This window comes from Channa argus, chromosome 19, assembly GCF_033026475.1.
Source record: "Channa argus isolate prfri chromosome 19, Channa argus male v1.0, whole genome shotgun sequence".
NCBI lineage: Eukaryota > Metazoa > Chordata > Actinopteri > Anabantiformes > Channidae > Channa > Channa argus.
The window spans coordinates 13,653,340-13,674,540 of record NC_090215.1 but is presented as its reverse complement, the minus strand read 5'-3'; the positions used below and the strand labels follow the sequence as shown (position 1 = coordinate 13,674,540).

The 21,201-nt window shown below is 39.8% G+C and overlaps 1 protein-coding gene across 1 annotated transcript; it reads right to left on the bottom strand.

Annotated features, from left to right (window-relative positions):
* Positions 1-7,193: 7,193 nt before the first annotated feature.
* htr5ab (5-hydroxytryptamine (serotonin) receptor 5A, genome duplicate b) lies at positions 7,194-16,555 on the bottom strand. The gene is made up of 3 exons (XM_067487039.1): positions 16,025-16,555; positions 12,027-12,805; positions 7,194-9,261 (listed from the first exon to the last, which is right to left on the bottom strand). The coding sequence occupies exons 2-3, from the start codon at positions 12,732-12,734 to the stop codon at positions 8,929-8,931; spliced, it is 1,041 nt and encodes a 346-aa protein (XP_067343140.1). The 5' UTR covers positions 12,735-12,805; positions 16,025-16,555; the 3' UTR covers positions 7,194-8,928.
* Between the last annotated feature and the right edge of the window lie 4,646 nt (positions 16,556-21,201).

The following is a 21,201-nucleotide window of genomic DNA, read 5'->3' as shown; positions in this document are numbered from 1 at the left end:
TTGAAACCTTTTGTGTCTTTCTCCAATACAAAGAGTGTGAGGAATTCATTTTGAATTTCACATATTTAAATATTTTCACGACTACAGACCTCATTGTGTCATGTAAAAAAGTAGCAGATACGATAGAGTGCTGGATATAAGTGTTTATTGGCCTGAACATGGATCACAAAGATGCTAATTAAGATCGCTGACTACAGAGCAGGCAGGAAGGTTGGAAATATTATCTGCAGGGAAAGGGACTGTCTAGCTATCCATCAATCTACCTGCCCGTCTGTCTGTCTGTTTGAAGCCGCACACCCCACAATGCTCAGGGGAGAATCAAATTTGTCCTGCCACCTTAATGAAATATGGCTCTGTTAAATCAATTCTGATAAATAATGATGAGTCCTGAAATTACACAGACACACACACATAGATGACCGTGACTCATAATGCTGCAGACGCGGGAGACAGAGATGCATCCACATATGGTGCCTGAAATGACATCATGAATCTCAATTAAGGGACACAGCTGGGGTTTTTTTTTTGGTCATGCAGCACACAAATGTTGCACTTTTCTGAACTTTATGGGTAATAGCGTCCAAACTGGTAGATGTTGCTGATATCAATCTCTATTAACAGCAAACAGTCAGGTGGCTTCTTTCCCATTAGCATGTTGGATCGTCACAATACACAAACTATGGAACTGGAGTCTTTAACACCCTGACAATCTTATTATGGAGCAAAGAAAACATGAACAATGTGGCTTCCCTGCTTATTTTTTACCATTGTCATCACTGTCAGTGGAAATGTCCAATAACCATATGAAGATAATAAGCATATTCAACTATTTGGCCTGAACTGGTTTCACACACCGTTGTCAGCACACATGAAGCAAGTAGACTAACAATGATCACTCAGCTCTGAAGATTATAATGTGATCGCCTATTGCTGCCTTGTGCATACTGTACATTTCCTGTTAATCAGAGTGATGTGATGAAGACTTAATTGGCCTCTTCCTGGCAGCTCCGTCCTGTCTTAGTTATGAGAAATGACTAACATCTTCAAACATCTGGACATTCATATACATCTACAAAGAAAAAAGGCCAATGTAGAATACCACATGCAGTCAACTCTATGCAAATATTTCTTTTAAATATTTATTCTGAGCGTTAGTTAATTATACATTTCTTACATTCTTGAAATCCTGAATGTATTTGTAGTGTATTAATTAAAGTAAAGTTTCCTAACCAGATGTTTGTACGTTAGACAATTAATGTTCACTGACCCCTTCTCCTAACAACCATCGTCCAAATAGCCTAACAAGTCAGAGCTCTCCTGTTTTGGATTTCTCCAGATGTCTAAGTGGTGTTACAATTTCTCTCAGTTGTTTGGGTACAAAATTTGCAAAATCACCGAGTGCAATAAGGGAAGACTATTCCACAGAGAACCAGTGTAATATCTAGATGACATTTGCAACAGAAAGAAACAACAGACAGTTATTTGCATAAATGTGCAACTTGATCAAAAGAACAAGAAATTGCTTTTATAAAGTGTGCAAGTGATTCGGTGATGTTAAGGTTGAAAATGTAGATTTGAGAATTTAATTTCTGATAGAGAGAAATTTACAAAATAAATAAATAATGATAATAATAGTAAAGTAGCAACAGTATCAGTAACTAAATCCATTAATGTGAGTAGGAACATTCTGTGCATGATTATTGTTAATGTTAGGGGAACAATTTCTGTCTCATTTACTTTCCAAGACACGTTTCAGGCTCTTTACATTCCCCTTTATCGTTACAGGATAAAAGGGGATGCTTTTTTCAATTTTGATACTATTCCCTCTGATCAGAGCTTCACCCACCACTCACCAAATACTTCTGTCCCTTATCAGAGTTAACATGCTTTAGTTGATGATACAGCCCGTTGCTCTTGAATCCACCCACTCAGTGCATTGCAACTTATCTAACTGAATAATCAATAGTCAAATGAGCAGCCTTGATGGAGCCTGCACTAAAAAAACTGCTCAAATGTTATAGTCATGTGTGAATAGATGCAGATTGACGAACCAGCGTTAACACCTTAACTGCCCTTTGTAGTAACTTGCTTAAACCTTTTCCATTCATAATACGAGGCCCAACTTCCTGTGAAGAATTTGTAATCAATTTAAAGTTTTGCTATTCTCTCCTCTGTGATTAAGGTGGTATTGAGTCTTCCTGAGTTGGCAAAGAGAACATGTTGCTAAGTGCTGCATCCCAAGAGGACATTTTAAGTGAGAAGTGGGCTGTATGGAGTAGATTTGGCGTGGACCAGCTGTAGCTATAAAAAAACCCAGGCAGGGGTAGCCAATGGTGCTAAATACAAACTGCTTAAGAGTTTGCTGACAGGCAGAACAGCATTTTTCATTACAAAAGGCAGAATTTCAAGATGTGCATAATCTTTGTTGCCATTAGACACTGAAGTAACATAATGCACATACACAATCTATATTTAATACAATGGATTTTGCTTTACACTGAGGACAATATGTGCAAATTATAACCCACTGTGCAAATCGATGGTTTATAGCTTCTACTAAGCATTTACTGGCCATCTGTCTATAGTAACTAAGATTCCACAATTTATTTGCCAGAGATATACTAACTCAACCTTTCCTCATGTGGTTCAAATATCCATGAAGATTTCCATAAAGATCTAATGAGACTAAGAAAATCCAGTGACCAATAAGATTTGCCACTACAGACATTTCGGCAATGCACAAATCAAAAAAAGTATGAACACTGGGTCATATTTAGATTTAGTCTCAAACAATTATATAAAGGCAGCGGTGTAATGATAAAGGCTGCACTAAAGCTTTTACACATATATTTAATCTACAAAATACCATGGCAACAAGCTGGGAATGCTCATCTTGGGAAAATGTCCTTTTTTTTCACGCCCTGGGGTGTTTAGGGCCATGCAGTTGGCTTAATGTCTACCAGTGCACACAAGCATCTTCTGCATATGAATGGCCTACAATATTGGAATGCAAAACAAAGGCTGTGTTCCCTCTGGGACTTGTCGTGGTGCTAAGCGCTGTGATGCAGGTTCTTGTTCCATCTGCAGAGGTTTGGTCAACATAGATTCTCAGCCAGCTCTAAATCCTTGTTAGCGAACAATGAGTGTAAACTCCTGAGTAGGCAAGAGAAAAGCCAGCAAAGCTCTTGGTCATGCTTTTTTCATTGTGATGATTAGGCAGGGTAATCAACCGCAGTTTGTTGTGATGCAATAGCTCTCATTCATATCGTAATGTTTGTTTGAGGGAATTCAAAGTAGACGCTCTCACATTGGGTGAGTATAACGTGAGTGATGATGAAACAGCACCGACATGCACACTATCAGACATCAAAGTGGGCTGATTGGGGAATAAGTCATTGCCGTGAACGAAACGAGCTGATGAAAAAAAGAAAAGAACAGAAGGAGTGGCAATGCACCTACTATCTCTTTCCAAAGTTTCCCTCAAAAGCCCACCCCCTTTCTCAGGATGTCTTCACTCACCTTTCATGTTACAGCTTCTGTGAAATGCTGGATGCCAACACTGGTTACAAAACCTGTCATCTAACCATTGAGTACAGTACTTTGTCATCTGTGTCTTGGAAGCCTGCTATGAAGAGAATTATCTGTAAGTGGGAAGTCACATCTTGTTGCAGGTGTTTCAGGATGTTCTTGGAATCTTGGAGGAAGAACAAATAACACACCCACTTGCCTTTTTTGCCGTAGCAATTGTAGACTTCCTATATAACCTGGGCAACAGAAAATCTTCACCAACGTGTACAGAGCTATCTTCTTCTTCTTGGTGCCATAGCAACAGAGCTTGTGTTGGTTTAGCTTTACTGTACTGAGGAAACGTTGAGAAGCAGAGGAATCACCTGCTTCTGCTTTAGCTCTTCTGCAGTGGAATGAATAAGTAGCAACCTAATAACCTCTCTGCCTTATTTCTGTGTTACTGTGTCTGTATTTTACCTAAGTTTGCATGCACACGAGTGCCTGTGTCTGCTTGTCTGATGAAGACATGATGAGATTTCCCACAGCTTACCATTTACCCACTCTTAGCAATCACCTTTCGAATTAGTCTGCTTGTAATTTTCTGCAGACTCAAAATTACAAGACCCCCTACCAAATCTCACCAGGAGCCCGTCCTCTTGTAACAGCATTTAGACTCATCTGTCTGTGCAACGTTTTTTTAAAACAACTTCTCCCAGAGGTCCTTGTGCTTGTTCTCCATGTCTACGGTGGTTTAACCAAACCCACCGGGGTGTAAAATTGAAATGCAGACAGCCAGACAACACAAAAGATAACACAATTTTTTTTCACTCCACTGCAACCCAATTAAAAAATGTTTGTTAGGATGCATGGACATACGGAAGCTCGGCACTGTTACCTGTTAAGAGGATACATTACTATTTAGAAAGGCTTTAGAGGCTCATAGAGATAAGCCCAGAGTGCTTCTTTTTTAAAATGTCATAGGCTTATCCTAATACATCAGCAGCTCTGTAGCACGGCAGCATCTGCTGAATCTGTTTGAGATGCTTCCCACATATGTTGTATTAACTATTCATGGCCTGGTAGAGTGAGTTATTATATGTCTTCTAACCCTTGTGACAGCACAGAGGTTAGAAGAGAGAGGAAGCAACAACTACTACAACAAAAGGCATCAATGTTCAGAGAAAACAGATGATATTACGGTTCCCAATCTCCAGCTGAAGACCACGGACTCTTAGTGTTGCTGAAGAATCAGGATGACAGCATCTTCCTTAGATTTCTAAATGTTGCGGAAGGCTTGTTTTTCCTTTTGAAGGTAAAGTAATTCTTTATTGAAGCAGCATGTTATGTTCACATATGCTTTAGTCCCTGACTCATGAAAGGTTTACTGAACAGCTGTTTATTTAAAATTCCACTTGATTCTCAGAAAACTGAGAAAACTACTTTATGATAGTTCAAATGTTTTGGTTATTTGTCTGTGTGGCCATGTATGGATGAAGATGCTTTCAGGCTATATGTATCTTGTAAAGTCAGCATTTTACGTTTGAAATGAACAACAACTTGTATAATGCTTTGGTTTATAAAGAAACACTCTTGTTATCATCAGCTTGGTGCTAATTAGCAAATGTTAATAAGCTAGACCTTTAACACAGATAGAGGAAAACATTCCTCAGTAAAGTTCTACTTTTCAGTGTTACTGTTCAGCTTTAATCTAGTAGAGTTCATGTAGTGGTTTAAAAAAGAGGTTCAAAATCCAGTAAGTACCGTCCATCCCAGTTTTATCTCGAGGCAAAAGGTTTATCGGCTCATATCTCTTCTGGGGTATTTTAGAATTACCAGTTTTCCATTCTCACCTCTGTTGTGCCCTGAGAACCTGAACTAAAAGCAAGCAAAGAGTGGAGGGTGAGAAAGTGAGCGTGCCGCCCTCATTCAGATCAAACATACATACGCTCCCTAGGATCCTCTTCTCCACACTCCTGCTGCGCAGCTTCTATTTGGATAAAGCTGAGATGTCGCAGAATAACAAGTGGAACAACAACAGAGTCACACAGTCGACGGCACCTCTGAGAGAGAGAGAGATTGAATCAACTTTGATGTTAAGATGAGGGAATGAGACAGTGCAGGACTTCTGGTCGTGTCTGGTCATTCTACACTGCTTTTTACCATTTAAGTGAAGCCTGTTTTATTATTATCTGCGGCTAGTGGTGGAGGAACCGGCGGGTATATTACAGTTGTCTGAATAGATTATAGAAGTACATAAAATAAGGCTGTTTACCAGGTTAAAACTTGTAGTATTTACATGTTTTGTGTCCTCACATTGGTCTGTATCTGCCCATATATTCCATCCATCATATTCTTCCTGTGGTAACACAGTATATTATATCACATGTTCTTGTTGCATCTATTTCTGTAAAATTTAGCAGCTGAAGCACAGGTTTGCCTTGCCAGAGGCAGTTGGTTCTAATCCTGAAGTCAGTTCAACCAAGCCACATTTCCATGCGTGCTGTCTTCCCTGGAAACACGGATAGATTTGCTCCTTTGAACAGCAGCAGGCTCACTCCTGGCTCTGAAATGTGCATGCCTTGGTGAGTTTGGACATGTCAATGCCTGCTTATAAAACGGTCTCCAGTTGTTAGGCAATGACCATGATAAAAATGAATTTCAAAACTAAAACAATGAATTCTCTCTGCCTTCTTGTTTTCATTTCCCCTGTCTCTGTGTTAGTTTATGCAGGCATGTGTGTGTGTGTGTGTGTGTGTGTGTGCAAACAGTAAGTGTCTAGCTTACTGTTAGCAAATATCTAGCAGTATGCCTCTTGGCTGTTACTTTCACAGGCTTTCTTATCAATGCGCCATGGTTGGCACCATGTATCACAAATGAAGTGCTCCTTTATTGTCAATTTAATCCACGGTTTCTGTAGAACAAAATATCCACCACTAAAAATCATGGATGATGGACTATTTTTAATGTCATTGCATTTGTGTTTGGTTTTTAGTTATGAATATGAATTTCCCCTTTTTTTTTTTTTTTTTTGGCTTAACTTAATTGGAAACAAGGATGGATGTTAAGCAACACATTTCTGCAACACTGCATCACCTGAGCTGGGTCACCATGCAGAGTAAGACCTTAGAGGGCAAAGTGAGAAAATTCCACCATCCTCTGGCAATTTAGAGAGCAGAGAAATCGATTTAAAGAAGTGAAGTCTGCAGAGCAACTTAGGTCATGCATGCAACTAATAGGGTGGAACAGAGCAGCTTTACAGTACTGACATTTATCATAAATAATTATTAATGTTTTTGTCTATATCCCATTCGGTCCAACTTCATCATCTGCTAAAGCATGAATTTATTTTTGGTTCTTATATTGAGGCTGTTTTCTTGTAAATAACCTTCTCTATAGAGTCTATGGATAAAAGTACATGAACCATTCTTACTCACAAACCAAGTCATTTAAACTTTTAATATACAGTAAATTATAACATAAAACTACAAATCAAGTGAAAAATTTGCTCCGGTAAAGACCATATACAGATTAATTATTAATTAAAAAGAAGAAGAATCCTGTGCCACATCTGACATTATCCATAAGATAATGTCAGGTGTGTCACAGCATTCTTACTCTGCATACAAAAATTAAGCAAAATATAGTGTTTAGATCAAATAGAAAAACCGTCTCATGAAAAGTATATATCTCTACACTTTCCATATATTTCAAAGCCTTTTCCACTGGCCCACAATGTGGTGTGTTGTATTTTAGCAATGCTGGCAGCATGGCTGTATGATGGCAGTGTAGATCATTTAGACCAAAGTGTTGGTCTAAATGTAAAACATCTCAGTGGATTTGGGTAGATTGCCATGTTAAAAAACATACCTGGTGTCCAAACAATGAACCATTTTAATTTCTGTACAAAACTAATGATATTTCCATCTGCTCCAGTGTTTTTTTTTAAATTGTATACTAGGTTTTTGTGCTAATTACTGCTAATAGCAGACAATGTAAAGCCTCATGAAGCAAGTCTGTGACAATGAGCTAAAGAAATAAAAAAATGATTTGATTTGAAATGTTTGAACAACAACTGGAAGTAATGCCATGAACTTTCGGTCACATAAGAATAAATTGCAATGCATTCCGTGATCTAATTACCTTTCTCTAGCATTAGCATTAGGGGTGGGAGTGACAGGTTAACTCACTACATGATACAATCACGGTATTTTGTCCACCTTGTGGATATATCATAACACTGGTAATTGTGTGACATACGATGTATCACAAGAAAATCATTCATGATATAATCGCGATGTCTGGGCATTTTAAAAAGCGTCAAAATGTACATAATTTATTATCCTATGTTAAAGAGCACAATACAAAGTACAATACGTGCACAACTGTATAAACAACCGTCAAGCTGCCTTAGACTTAAAAAAGTACTACCAGGGAGAACTTCTTCCAGTGCTATGTGACTGAAACCAATAACTGCATCAGAGTATCGATAACGATTTTGCTAACAAACTTTTTATTCTGTGTGTTGTGTCAATTATGAATATTAGCTTCACTTCACAAGTCAGACTTTAAAACATGCATGGTTTTCTAATCTGCTTTGAGAATGTCTTAAATAGCTTTACACCACTCCACATATCTTCTGTATCTCACAATTGTCTTGTGTGTGAGATGTGAACATTTGTAGCTGCAGATACTCACCAATGGACCCGTCTAAAGATGATGGAAATGACAACGTATCTGTCATTTCCCTGTTGTTATAAAAAGCCTGGAGGAGTGTAGGTTTGTGTACAAGAAGAATTAGTATAGCAAGCACCAAATTTATCTGGAAACTGCATGTGAAGCTAGGGAATTCACGTATGGGTAGTGTTAAAGTGCAGGTCTCTGATGATTTTATCACTTTAATTTAGAGGTTTCTGCTGCTGCAACCTCAATGATCTTTAATGAGACACATTTTTTCCTTGAAATTCTGTCTTTGCTCGTCTAGTTTAGAAAAGAATCCACCATTTGTTCTTGGTTTCCTTATTTCACTGCTAACAATATTGCGTTGAACTTTTCTTCCAGATCTACTTAGACATTATTCCCAGAAGCCTAACAAATGATGATGAAACTTCTTGCAAAGGAACTAACGTACCTTTATCCCTAATGAGCCTGAAACAACAGAGACAAAACCAACATGTAGACAGCGCTGTATTTATTCTCCTCTTTGTACATACAGTAGTTCAGACAACCATCTCAGTCCAGCTGTGAAGTTACGTCATCATGGTAATAAACAAAACTTAAACTAAGTAAAAATGACACATTTTTAAAGACACAGTTTCTTCTGTCAGTTTCAGTTCATGTTTTCACAGTTTAATCTTTTCTGTCTGAAGGGGAAACACTGGCGTGCATGCTGGTGTCGTGTGTCTGCCGATTGTGCCAAATGGCTCAGCGCTGCCGGGAGAAGAGGTTCCTCAGGGCATTGTTGTAGTTTTTATTAAAAGCTGTATATATAAGTGGGTTAAAGAAGGAGTTGGAGTAGCCAAGCCAGAGAAAGATGCTCTTCCAAATGGGTGGGATGTCGCAGGAGCACAGTGGCACGATGAGCTCGGTGATGAAGAAGGGAATCCAGCAGAGTACAAACACGCCGATCAAAATGCCTACCATCAGCGCTGCCTTTTTCTCCTTCTGCTCACGCCACGTATCCCCGTCTGTCTGGAAGGTCACGGTGGCATGGCGGACAGTAAACACCATCTGGGGCTGGTGTGTGTCCTCCTTTACCTGGGAGGCAGAGAGTAAATCAGTAAACTCTATTTATTCTGTAATCGATCAGAAAAAACTGACTAGCGTTAGAATTAGAAAAGCAAAGTCTTTAATATTATAGGCCAACGAAAACAATTACTGTGACTGCTGAACAAAAGATGGATTATATGCAGCTGAACAGAATTGTGAATCAACAGGTGGATCCACAAACTAAAGCTCATTCTTTCATTTCATACACAAATACACACACTCGCAGCACAGAGCCCAAAACTGGAGCCGTGTCTTAATCTGCATTTTCCAGCAGCTCATTTTGTGGCATTTCACAAACGTATCGAGCAGCCGGGAAAAAGGAAAAAGAAAATGTCAACATTATTCAGCTGACTTTCTCCTTCCTTACTTATTGCCTAGAACAGCTCAGGGCTGACTTTATTTTTTGTTTATGAGCTGCTGGCGTTCAGGTCATTCCACTCTCTAACAGCTTTTACACAGACAAACCATCCTTGTAAATGCGTTGGAAGTAAAGCAGAGAGACTAACACTCTGGCAGAACAGGAACCTGCAGTGGGATACAGGGACATGTACACTCTTGAGTATATTTAGATGAAACCATTCAGGTCAGTGGGGCATATAACTGATAAGACGAATGAAGCAAATCCATTTCCAGCACAGGCCAAAAGTTAAAAGCACAGTGCTGTTGGGAGGAGAGTTTTCAAATTCAAAGGACTGTTTAAGACACCTCAACATTGTATATTAGAGGGGCCAGCAGCTAAAATGAGCAACTGCGCTCATCAAATCCCCTCTGCGCCGAGATACTGTTTAACAGTATCTCAGGAGGCAGAGGGGATTTCTTTCATGCGTATTCATGATTGATGCCGATTTGTTTCATTTTGTTCTCTTTTGTACTTATTTTTCCGAATGGTGCAAAAACAGAAACTGATTTTGTAAATAAAGATGCTGCACAACGATTTAGACGGTTACTTATAAATGAAACATTTAAGTTTGCCAGCTTGCAAGAAAGCCTGGAAACAGAACGCAGAGACTCTGTATAAGAAACATTCAAGTTTTTTCTCCTCTTTTCATTATGTATATGTGTTGGAAGATGCACGTTTTTTTATGCAATGTTTGGCATGACAAAAATAATCTGTACTAACAGTACAGCAGATCAATGATATAGTCTATTAATTTCTGTGCATTTTGCTTGGAGTATAAGCCTGCACCTGTGGACTTGCACAGTGTGGCGCACATTGCCATTATTTTTTAATACATGCACAACGTAATTAGACATTTTGAGTATTACGCTGATTTGCTTTCAGCAAATAAGGAGCTTAAGCAATTCAGTAAGATAATATAGAACATATTAGTTAGATTCAGAGGTGCAGGCAGGGAGTTTCTTTACTATGGACAGACTGTTTCCTCCTTACTTCCAGGTTTTATGCCAGTCATGTGATGGCTGCAACTTAATGCTGGATGTTAGGAGAAGGAATGTGGATCACAGTCTCTGTAAAAATGTTCATCAACTTTTTGATATGTTGTTTCATCTTTTTCATGTTTCGTAGGGGTTTAGGTGATCAAGAAAAAAAGCCTACGTAGAGGCAGAAGATTATATACAGCCCTCAGTTTCTATTTATGCATCTACACAAACCCATTTCTGAATGTATACTGCGTTGAGTTATTTGTGCAACTAGGCCGAGAATCGGTGCATCGTGCCCATCAATACACTATTTCTGGTCTTGTGTGTCTGTGCGTCCTAATGTCTTTGTGTGGGTGTTGTTGATGGGTGAGTGCAGGAGGTTTATTATCTTAGATGCCGATGCCAATGCTCACATCACAGCTCTGACACTTTGCAGGGCCTTGACTCTTCTTGCTCTGTTGCTGGGAAGTGATGAAAATAAACTTTGGCTGGGTAATGAGACATTTGTAATGCAACCATGATCTGGAGAGAATGTCTGTAGAAATCAAATCGATTAATAAAACATACTCAGCATATTTGCTATAGCTGTGTGATGCCTGTAAAATAAAATCTGATGTAAGACCAATAAAGCAAAGTAAAACACTAAAAGACAAGGCTAATGAATTTGACCACTGGTCCTCCATTATCATCCACTACTATTTTCAGGCCTACTGTTCTCACTTTGCGTAAAAAAAAACAAAACATTGCATTCCATAAAGCTTAACATTTTGTGGACCTTTGCCAAGTTCTCAGAATTTTCAGATCCTGATTTTTATAAATACCACTTCACAGGTGTGAAAAAGTAGCCTGCTTTCTCTAAGATGGCTAAAAGCATCAAAATCTCTATCTCTTGTTTGGGGGAGGGTTGGAAAAAGATTTATCAGGGCAGGTGAACAGTAGGTGCCAACTCAGTTTTAATATGTAAAATTTGCCTGATTACGTGTTTGTTAATAACTGTGGAACAGGCCCCGACTTTCGTGTCGGCTGATTAGAGAAATGCCAAAGCCAGGAAGGTGCAGTGCCCCATTAAAGGTGCTGGAGGTGGTATTAAAGCCTTTTACATTCCTCCTACGCAAAGTAACAAGCTGGTGGTGATGAGACGAGCAGGATGGCTTCAATTATTGTCCGTATGCTCATACATGGGATACTTATGTTTCCTTGATTAATGCTAAATAGCTCATCAGGCAAGATAATAAATAATTGCACAGCAAGCCATATTTTAGGGTCAGGGGCATCAACCATTTGCAGGAGAGATTTGATAAAGAAGGGAAAATATTATGCGACTTATAAAGATTTTAAGTAAATTAGTTCAAAAAAAGAGAACGAATAGTCACCTCAGCCATAGGTGTGATGCTGTTGGTCTTGCGGGAGCCAATTCGAAATTTTGCAGCCTTGTAGATCTTCCAGTAAACGAATAACACCACACAAAGAGGAAGATAAAATGCTCCAAAGGTGGAGAAGATTGTGTAGGACGGCTCCTGGCTCACCTGGCACTTCATCCCCTCTGAGTAGGTCTCGCCCCAGCCAAAGAGTGGAGACAGAGAGATGATGGAGGACAGTAGCCACGTGAGTGCGATCATCACATTGGAGATCTTTTTGCGTGTCTTGAGCGTGTACTCCAGGTGCCTTGTGATGGACCAGTAGCGGTCCAGTGCAATGGCTGTCACATTCCAGATGCTGGCGGTGCAGCAGAGCACATCAAAAGAGATCCACACCTGGCAAAGCACGCGGCCCAGTTTCCACAGCCGGCCATTGAGCTCGTGGACGAGGCTGAGAGGCATGACCAGGGCGGCCACCATCACGTCAGAGATGGCCATGGAAGCCACGAGGTTGTGGGGCACTCGGTGGAACGTCCTCACTCTCAGGATGGTCACTAGCACCAATAAGTTCCACACGAACGTGGCCACCACCAGCATTGCTAGTAACGTAAGAGTGAGGACACTGAAAACAGAGAAGGGGCGATAGATGTTCCCCCCAGAGTCATGGCTGTCCAAAGTACCACTGAAGTTAGCTGTCAGTATGCTGGTATTGGGATACGTCATGGTAGCTGCTCACAGCCCCGCAGCCAAGGGCCAAAACGATTCAGACAGTTCCTGGAGACAGTGGATTGATTCTGCAGCATGAAGATAGAAGAGGGAGACCGTGCTTTAATGTGAGTTAAGTCTCTCACATCAAAAAACATTTTGTTTTTATAACAATTCAGGAATATACAGTAAATGCTCACAAAACACAGAACTTTTACAGCTGGCTGTGCACATCTGCATAAAGGCACTAGTGTACATCACTGTCATTCACAAGAGAGGTAGTTTAGTGATTTGCTCACAATAGTAAAAAGCACTTGAGTTTCTAATTTCAGCTGTCAAGCAACCTGCCTACAACTTTCAAGTGCAATTTCATCTGCTGTTAATAGGACTCAAAAGTACTCTGGGACACGACTGGGTTGGGAAAAGACCATAAATATTCAGTTTCATCATCCCACTGCTGTCCTTTGATTTGCATCAAAGTCAAGCCTGAGTTGCAAAAATGAAGTGGTGTCTTTTTAGTACAGTAATTTGGAATTATCTGTTTTTCACACTGAATAGAGCTCCTTCTGTTAAGCATGGCGGAGTTATATGTTTTAAGTGGTTGTGGAGAGCAGAATGTATTTTCACCGTAAATCTGAGTGTCTGTTGTAGAGAGGCTCTGAATTTAACATAGGACCGTCTCCTTTCCAGGCTGACAAAAGAAAAGATTTGACACGCCAGCTTTATCGATACGTTCACAGGAGAGGCATGGCAAGTGGAAAAGTCTTCACCACAAAATGTTCAACAGTGCAGAAACAATGAATTTCAATACACCAACCACTTCTCCTGTCTGTCAGCGGCATGTTAGACAATTTGGTTTTAAATATTACAACTGCTTTTTGCATTCTAAACAAATAAAGCAACTTCATTACAAATTCAATTATAAGGTAAGTAATGTATTCCATAACTTCAGCTATGACATTAAATACAAACTTAAACCTTACCGATATGCAAAGGCATTTCGAAATAAATGATTTGCTATGATACATTAATAACCAAGACACATTTGACTGTGGAAGCGTCACTGGGGGCATTAATGATTTCATGCATCATGTTTTGGAAAACATATTCAGATGTGCCTGGTTTAACAATCTCTGAAGATGTTAATTTTAATCATTAGTCGTAATTTCTTATTTATAAATGCACAGTTTAAACTTTTCCTCAAGCTTTAACGTACTCCTACTCTAAAAATCCTTCCAGGCTACTTAAAAATACCGATTTCTGACCGTGACCCAATGGATCTATCACATCAGGCTGTTTAAAGTCAAATTGTATTCATAATATTGAACATTAAAAATAATCAGTCATTTTGCATGTCTGCTCTTGTGACATTGTCATGAGGGGATTGGGATGACTTGCTCAGTATTCCCATGCCTTTGGGTGCACTACAAGTATCCATAATGAGTGTAACTAATTCATATAATCCAGCTGAAATAATTGGCCCTAATTGAGTGTGATTTAAATTGCAGGATTTAATCAATAGGATCATATTCCTGAAGCTGTTTGGCCCCTAACTGCACTGCGTTTCACTTTATTACTGATGCAATAATCTGAAGAATAAATCACTTGAATGCTTTCTTTCTTTTTTTTCTTTTTCAAGGATATGTTGATTTTTCAGCTGGAAAATCAACAGAAAAATTAAAATACAAATCAGAATGATTTAAAATGAAATACTCTGCTCATATAGTGTGTGTTTTTACACCCAGTGGGCTGTTATCAATCACGGGTTTCATCAACAAGGCCCTACAGGTAAGAAACAATATGTGCCACGTTCCTGTCAGCTGCTGTATTTATGTGTCATGTGACCCTTTCTCTTAGCATCACACACCGTGTCCTCTAATCAAAGGATCCGACCAAGCACACCGATAGACGCTCTACTCTCTCTTCTCACCGCTCCTATTAACAAGCCTGATAGCCATGAAATGGAACAGGAACAGACAATCAAACATGCGGCATTCAGCAAAGCAATGTTACAGTTTCTCTGCTGACATCACAGGAAAAGTGTCTCACAGTGGCTGTTACCAACGCTGTGAAAGACACACACAGGACAGAAGAAAGAAAAAATTCTGTTTTTTATGCTCTCAGCTGGAGGCACAATGCCATAGGACAATAACTCAATACATTTATATATTTCTATGCATACATACTATAACGTGTTTGCAGCTGTGTGGATAAAGATCAGTGCAGGTCAGTCACTGTCTTGAGACTTGAAAGTGACATCTGGCATATTTGCTTGAGAGCCTTGTGGGGCTTTTAGATAAGTGCAAGAAATTAAACAGGGACAGGGGGTGATTAACATCTCGGCATCCACCATAAGGTCTGTGCCTGTTTACTTTTGACACCAGTGACAGGACAGAGGTGAAAACAGTAGTACCACAGATTAATTTTCCTTGTTCCTGACAGTGCTGCAGCAGGAAGATATTTCCCGAGCTCATATATTTCATTAGAACTTGATAATAAGCCAATTCATCATTAATTAAACTCCTTCCTGAGCTTCCCATACTATTGCAAGAAAGCCATAGTGCACCAAATGCTACCTTTGCTTTATTTGAAAGCCATAAACTGGAATGAATGACTGTGTTTTCCATGCTCGTGAAGATGAGTTTTCTTTCTGGCCATTGCCATAATGTCATTTTTCTGAAAGAAAGTCAATATCCGACAAAGCACTGAAGGCTGCCAGCTGCAGAATGAGGTAAAAAGAAGCTACTTTGACATCTCAATTTCATTCCCGTTTTGTGTCGAAAACACAAACTGTCACAATCGTGTGATTAAAAACAGCAAGAGTGACATTCTCTGCGAGTGTGATGCTTCTCAGTCTGAAATGGCTCCATACTCATTTGTTACACAATTTCCTCAAAGGAGAGTTTCTCCGAGGCTGACATTTGCAGCAAAAGGACGGACGCGTGTGGACGTGTCCTCTGACTTAGTGATATTAAAATTATAAGGCAGCAGAAAGCGACCCTTTAAATTCAGCTGTGCGTATGGAGCGCAGGGACGTTATCTGTGGTTGGGTGGAACATGTTTTCAAAGCATGCAACTGTTACTTAATGTGGGGGGAAGGAAACTCACATTATATATTGGATTTTATTGTTTCTGACAGATTTATTAAAACTGTTTCTCTCAGGAATAAAAAGTTAACCATTGAAAAAGCTTGATCGGCCCGCGCTTTACTGAAACCAAGACACTTGTTACACATTATCTCAGAAACACGATTTCTTGTGGAAAAGCAAAACTCGGCGTCCAACAGTGCACATCCGGAAATAACTCACCCCATTAACAGGTCGGCGTGAACCAGTCCGGCACCAGAGGGGCTCTGCTCGGTCGTAACCTTTCCATCGAAATTCACTTTGCAGCTCTGTCCGCGCAGAGACCGGAGCGCCTGGCTCAGCGTTGATGACAGCAGATACACACCTCACACCGAGGATACAGAGGCGCTGGAATGAACCACACACTCGTCGGAAGGGGGAACTGAGACCAATTTAGATAAGAAACACTGCGTTTTGTGCGTGTGGGTGACTTGTGTGTTTGTGTGTGTTTTCTTTGCGCACTTGGTCCGAGCTACAGCTTTCTTTTCAGAGGGTTGTTGTGTCAGACGATGCCCCTGTGCTGTTCTGCTCAGGCCACATTCCCTCTTTCTAATTAGTCTTATTCTGCAGTGATCAGAGGTTACTTGAGGAAAAAGGGATCCCGCTGCTATATGATGGAATACACTTGCAGGCGACCTCCCTTTTGAAACTCCCCTGGCATTTCTTCCATTTATTTTCAGAGTAGCCTACCCACACAGTATCCAGCGGGACACTTCCTTTGTCCCGTGAAAATGTCCTGTGGATATTTGCAGGATAATTCATTTAATTAATTCATCAGAGTTTGCCCCAGTTGCCATTAGATAATGGAAAATCCCTTTTAAAAATGCCTTTCTTTGAGAAACACCATTATTTTGCTGATTATTGTTAATTCCCTGCATCAGCAAAATAGCTGAAGCTATATAAGCTACATTATGACATCAGAAAGGGACATAAGAAAGACTAAAGGAGATCTATTGTATGATTCCTGTCATACTTCACAATGATGGGAAGTCACTTGTAAGGCAACTGACATTCAGCTTTCACTTTAATTTAACACAGCACTAGTATAAGCATGTTTGGTTCTCACTGTTACTGCAGCTTCCACATCCTTTGCACATCAGAACTCATGGATGACACAATGAATGTCCATATAGTTGTGGATTGTGTAACACCTACTTCCTCCTAATATGTGGGATGTGTTTTAAACATTTGTTTAAAGAAGGTGAGTGCTTATCTGTAACTAACAGTGACCCTATCCCTAACCCACCCCCCAAGTGTAAGAGACGCTCTGTATTTTCTCATCATCTCCCACTGATGGAAATCATTTGAGTGGCTGTGGCCCTACCCAACCCCTGTCTCTAATATCCACCACATACAGGTGATGCTGAGGCTGAAAATCAAATCAGCTTAGTGGCTTGTTTTGCAGTCACTACTGAGTAATTGTGTCTAGCTAATTATAGAGCTATGAGGGCATTAATGCATCCCACTAATGTGTGAGCCCTTATTGAAACAGATGACATGCTTGCACTTCCAGCGGTTTAGCTGTTTAGTCCCCAGAGCTGATGGTAACACGTTGCAGTAGGCTTGGATGAGTCAGTTTAGTACTGTGGTCAGTTTTTCTGCAAAAAAGAGAAACTATAGGAACTAATCAAGAGTAGCATGGAACGCTGTGTAACCGGAAAAATCAAAGTGTCCTGTTCTGAGAAGATGTGACTCACCTACAGGTAACATGCTAAATTGAAACACACTCCCTCTGCTTGCTTCCTTTGTCTGAAAGGAGGGTAGGGGGGGATCTTTCACTGGGCCAATTACTGTAAATCACATCTCTGCCCTTGTCTTTCCAAGCCAGTCTCATCCCCTAAAATAGCCAGTCATCAATTATTTCTATTACTACCACAATTTAATGCTCTCAGCAACTTTAACTTTACATCACAGCTCCTGGAAAATGAGCAAAGACATAAAGGTGATGTGTTACTGGATCAGGGACACTGGTGGTAAACCTGCCACATAAATTCAGTGGCCTGTGAGTCTGGCCTGCAGTAATTTAGGAATCAATAAAAAAGATGTTAAACCCAGAGAAGCAGTGGATTTGATATGAATATGCACCTTCTGTTTGACCACAATGAGCAGAAATGCCAAAGTGGAACATGTGTTTGACTGTTTCACAGTGTTTTTATTTAAACAACAGAGGTGACTACAAATACCAAATCATGACAGGTCAAATATGCTGTGAAAGATAAAAGGATAAACTGTTTTTGTCAACAAGGGTGATACTCAACTTTTACTCTTCCGTGAAACTTAATAATATCTGCCCGCTCTGCGCCACCCACAGTATAGCATCAGCATGTGTCTGTAGATGGTGAAATGCAAGTGGGTTCAGACAGGCAAGGTGTTGGTCTGCGATGTGCTGAGGCAAGCAGCACCGGCCTAGAAGCAGAGATTCAATAAGTTTTGAAGATTGACGAGTGGAGGTCCTGGACTGGAGAGTACACAAGCAGCAGAAGCTCCAGCACATGAATGAAACTCTTAACTTGTAGTTAATGCTTAAAAAAATACTAAAGGCTGGTAACGATGACTTTAAGAGAGGTTGCACACCAACACTGCAGCATACCATGATGCATCAAAGGTGTATTGTCTGCACATGCAACATTTTATGAGAAAATATATATTGCAGCGTGATGAACTAAAGCAAATTTGGAGTTGTAATGTTTGTTGGTGTTACACATTTCACTTTGTTTCTGTCTTTGCTTTTTTTAACCTTACAAGCTTATGCTCTTGCATAAATTTAGCCACATTACATCACTTTCAGCTTACTTCTTTGTCTCAACCATACACGTCAGGTTAGACTTTGATTTGCTTCTAATTATCCACAAAATCATAAATGGGTATATGCCCCTTCACACGTGACTCATCTCCTTAAACTTTATATTTTATGCCTTGCTTTTCACTCTCATGATACAGGGTTTAAGTCTGCTCCCAGCCCCCTCACTCTGGGATAACCTCTCTGCTGACATCAGACAGTCTGACCTTTAAATCCAAACTTCTCATCTTACATCTTCACTTTCAGTTACGGCTTATTCTTTTGTTACCTAAGGCCTTGTACCTGTTACCCAGCTCCCTCCCAAGGGTTGGTCTCATTCTTACAGCCCTGCCAATTGTATTACTCTAAATCTTTTGAAAATCACTGCATCTCTCTGACCTTCTGTTTGTTTCTCCCTCAAGCCCATGAGCATCCAAGATGCAGTCTGCATCTTTGTCTATCAGAAGTCAGTCCATCTTCTACTGTAACTCTATTATGTTGCTCTATGCTGTACACATAATATCTATTGCATGTGTATCCATCCTGAAAGAGGGATCCCTCCTCAGGGGCTAAATTTCAAATTTTCTCCCATTGAAGGGTTTTTTGAGGGGGCTTCTACCAGATACAGCGAGAAGGATGCAGACAGAGTTTGGCACAACAGGTGCTCCAAAAACAGGCAGAATGTCAAAAATGTGCAGGAAGTCAACGGCTAGTGTGGCACAAAGACTGTTTCGCAACCTACAAGTAGAGGTAGTTCAGGTATTACTGTTTACTGGGGAACTAAAGGAAACAAGTGCACATGTGTGGATATGGGAAATCCTGTCGAGAACAGTGGGAAGGGCTTGGGTTACTGCAGAGAAGAATCTAGTGCCAGCGTCGCAAATGCCGGCAGAGTTGGTGCTTTGGCAAAGGCAAGCTGAGAATGAAATATAACTGGCAGTATGCTGTATATGGCAACACAACATGGCTCAATATCTGCCTCACCTTAAGTGTCAGTGCGGTAAAGAAAAGAAAAGGAACTAGCATTCCTTGTATAGAGGTTGGAGAGGAGAGGACTGAGGATGTGACAAGGAGTCTGATACTGATACAGTTTTTTGTGCGTGTGGATTTAGGAAAAAATAGACACATTTTTCAAGTTACAATATGTGCCAGAAAGCAGTTTAAATGGCTATAAAGAAAAAATAAACTCAGTCCAATTTGATGTTCAATATTAAGCAATAATATATGAATAGAATTTAATACCAAGACTAAACACCAAAGACATTTGTAGCTTAAATTATTACAGAAAAGCATCTTCTGCAAAGGCAGTTTTGGCCTCTTGGTCATTTTCATTGTGATAAAGCTTGAAATATTATAACAATTTGCTGGTGTAACTGCTTTATTATTTAACTGAGTTTTGTCTAAGTGGTGATGGTTCGTAATCTTACTATCTCTGTTATGTCTAAAGTCCAGGATGAGCAGCTGTTGTTTTATAGCTGCTGAGGTGGAATAAACAGACTGTTGTTCACATTTTCACCAGCAATGCTCCTCTCAGTGAAAATGCTTCTTTCATGCCTTTACTGGTGTAGACTTTTCACTCCACTTTGCTGATCTCCCTTGAGATGCTTGGCTGGTTCTTATAGGCATGGCACAAAATATGGAGGACAGAGGTGTCCTTATTGTGCAGCAATCATTTTGATAAATTGCTCTGACCCCATGTGCTGCTGTGAACTTGCCAAGAGTGGAGACAGTGGAGCAACCCCCTCTGTTACTAAAATCTCAAGCTGCTGTAAAAGACAGAATAAGGCTTGTTTTCTTTTTAGAGTAATATAGGAGAAATACTGTAGGATGTGTTGCTGTCAACATCACTCTCAGTATACAACACTTTTTTTTCTTCCAGGACTTGTTTATTTATAACCCCTCACTCAAGTGACTGGGTCTATCTGACCTAGAGATGCTATGTATTCTGAATAGAATAAATATGTTCTTAGAGAGCCTTTTTTCTTATTGTCAGCACTAATATCTTTTGGATTTTAAAAAGATAACATGAAATAATACAAAGCACTTGTGTATAATGTAGTAGGCATTGGTCAGGGAGGCAGTTTACAGCTTATTTCTTCTTGGATCTTACATGAACACAGTGTCAATTGTACACAATGTTATGTTACACCCTTATTCACACCCCAGCAAAGATGACACGCTGAGTGCAACATATTTCAAAACACAATGTGTCAGTGCATGAATTAGTGTAAAAGGTGTTATGGATGTCTATCAGAAGATGAACCCCTGTAAATGAACTGAGTTCCCGTTTAGACTCTTAAGGAAGAAACTCATTGTTCCCAGTGAGTTTAACATCCTCTTGAACAAGGCTTTTAATTCCAGTGGTTAAATGCCATTCTGTCTAAAGCACTTTTCAAAGTATCCCCACTCTACCATAGAATTATTCGGCAAGATAATCTGTTTTGCATTTAACTTTTAAAAAGGCAACCCATCCCACTTTAATCTAGCAAAGTGGAAAGATGCAATTGTTTTTGTTTTTTTATTAAAACAATTTGGAAATACTTTAACATTAACTAGACTCCTGCCTCTAAACAATTCTCAT